Source organism: Bos mutus, chromosome 7 (assembly GCF_027580195.1).
Source record: "Bos mutus isolate GX-2022 chromosome 7, NWIPB_WYAK_1.1, whole genome shotgun sequence".
Classification (NCBI taxonomy): domain Eukaryota; kingdom Metazoa; phylum Chordata; class Mammalia; order Artiodactyla; family Bovidae; genus Bos; species Bos mutus.
In genome coordinates this window covers 42,115,581-42,118,105 of record NC_091623.1, presented here as the reverse complement: position 1 = coordinate 42,118,105, position 2,525 = coordinate 42,115,581, and the positions used below count along the sequence as shown (strand labels likewise).

Below are 2,525 nucleotides of genomic sequence, written 5' to 3'. Positions count from 1 at the left end.
TCACATTCATATTTGTTTTCCATTTTGTCATATCTTTTGTCCCCATTTTAAGTTGTATAGAATTTTATTATTTCCTTATATACTTTTTCTCTATCAATGAATTGCAGGGATTTTTGTGGTTCAGCATCCATTATTCATAGTCTGCTGCTGCTGCTGCTAAGTCGCTTCAGTCGTGTCCGACTCTGTGCGACCTCATAGACGGCAGCCCACCAGGCTCCCCCATCCCTGGGATTCTCCAGGCAAAAACACTGGAGTGGGTTGCCATTTCCTTCTCCAATGCATGAAAGTGAAAAGTGAAAGTGAAGTCTCTCAGTCATGCCCGACCCTTAGCGACCCCATGGACTGCAGCCCACCAGGCTCCTCCATCCATGGGATTTTCCAGGCAAGAGTACTGGAGTAGTGTGCCTAGTTAGTGCCTAAAATGTGGCCAGACTTCGCTGTACATTCCTTACATTCATGAAGAATTTCTCATTAAAAGTTTAAAATTCTTGTCCTGTTAGATAAAAAGCAGATTGGGACAGAAATTCCACATCATAAGTGACACAGAATATCCCAAACCAGGACTGTGTAACAACCTAGAGTTGTTCGATGGGGAGGAAGGTGGGGAGAGGTTCAAGAGGGAGAGGACATAGGTATACCATGGTGATGTTTAGCAGAAATCAACACAATATTGTAAAGAAATTACCATTCAATCAAAAATAAATAAATTTAATTATAAAAAAGAAAGCCAGATCCATACAATGAATATCAAAATTAATGTATTGACTGAAAAGTATATGCAGTAGCATTTAGAATATGTGACTAATGTAAGTTCATGTGAATATTAATCATATTATTTGCTTCTCTCCTCAGAGTCACAGCCAGCATATGGAAGCAAGAAATAAAACAAGAATTTCAGAATTTTTACTTCTGGGATTTTCAGAGGAACCAGAAATTCAGCCCCTCATATTTGGGCTTTTCCTCTGCATGTACCTGATCACTGTGTTTGGAAACCTGCTCATCATCCTGGCCGTCAGCTCAGACCCCCACCTCCACACCCCCATGTACTTCTTCCTCTCCAACCTGTCCTTTGTAGACATCTGCTTCACCTCTACTACCATCCCAAAGATGCTGTGGAACATCCAGGCACAGAACAAAGCCATAACCTATGAAGGCTGCATTATCCAGATGTATTTTTTCATACTCTTTGTATGTTTGGATGACTTCCTCCTGACTGTGATGGCCTATGACCGCTTTGTGGCCATCTGCCATCCCCTGCACTACACGGTCATCATGCACTCCCAGCTCTGTGGGCTGCTCATGCTGGTGTCCTGGATGATGAGTGCTCTGAATTCCTTGATACAAAGTTTAATGGTATTGCAGCTGTCCTTCTGTACAGACTTAGAAATTCCCCATTTTTTCTGTGAAATTAATCAGATGGTCCGACTTGCCTGTTCTGACACATTTTTTAATGACATGTTCTTTTATTTTGCAACTGGGATGTTTGGTTTTTTAACCCTCACTGGAATTCTTTATTCATATTCTAAGATAGTTTCCTCCATAAGAGGAATCTCATCAGCTCAAGGGAAGTATAAAGCATTTTCCACCTGTGCATCTCATCTTTCAACGGTCTGCTTATTTTATTGTACAAGCCTAGGAGTGTACCTTAGCTCTGCTGCTACCCAAAGCTCACACTCAAGTGCAACAGCCTCAGTAATGTACACTGTGGTCACACCCATGCTGAACCCCTTCATCTATAGTCTGAGGAACAAAGATATAAAGAAAGCTCTGGAAAGAATCATTGAAATGGCAGCTACATAAGGTCCAACTGTTTTGGGGCTGAAGTAGTATTGTGATTTCAGAACTGAGATAAAGGGAGCCAGAAATTGATATTTTTTATCAGATTGTAGAAGGAGAACTTCCTCTTTTTCTCTGTTTCTTGGAATTTCCATGTGTATGAATTCAACTCCTCTACACAATTTATGTAACTCACTTTATTGAGCTTTATTGTGAATAATACCTTTAACTTTGATAGGGATTGCAATGGATCTGTAGAATGCTTCAGGTAGTATGAATATTTTAATAATATTAACTCTTCTAAATCATGGACACTTGATAATCTTTTCATTTATTTGTCTTCTTCGATTTCTCTCATCAGTCTCTAACAGTTTTTAGTGTATATGTCTTTCAACTCCTTGATAAAATGTATTCCTAAATATTTATCTCTTTTGAATGTTATTAGATAAGTCCTGGGAGCTTATCTAGTAGCTGTGTCATACTGCAGCTAGTAATATGCTTATTTGACATGATTGCCTTTGAAATGAATGACTCAAAAATCAAAAACTTAATTTTAAGCACTTTTATTACAATCAAAAAAGGTTAATGGTAATGTACTTATATTGCAAATATGCTACTGTCACTTATAAATGCTTTCTTGGTTTTATGTTATGCCTAAAATGTTGTTGCTGTTGTTCAATTGCTAAGTTGTGTCCAACTCTGTGACCTCATGGACTGCAGCATGCCAGGCTTACCTGTCCTTCACTATC

At 38.9% G+C, this 2,525-nt stretch overlaps 1 protein-coding gene across 1 annotated transcript; it reads left to right on the top strand.

Moving 5' to 3' along the window:
- Positions 1-867: 867 nt before the first annotated feature.
- LOC102285270 (olfactory receptor-like protein OLF4) lies at positions 868-1,800 on the top strand. The gene has a single exon (XM_005901240.2). The coding sequence runs from the start codon at positions 868-870 to the stop codon at positions 1,798-1,800; it is 933 nt and encodes a 310-aa protein (XP_005901302.2).
- Positions 1,801-2,525: the final 725 nt, after the last annotated feature.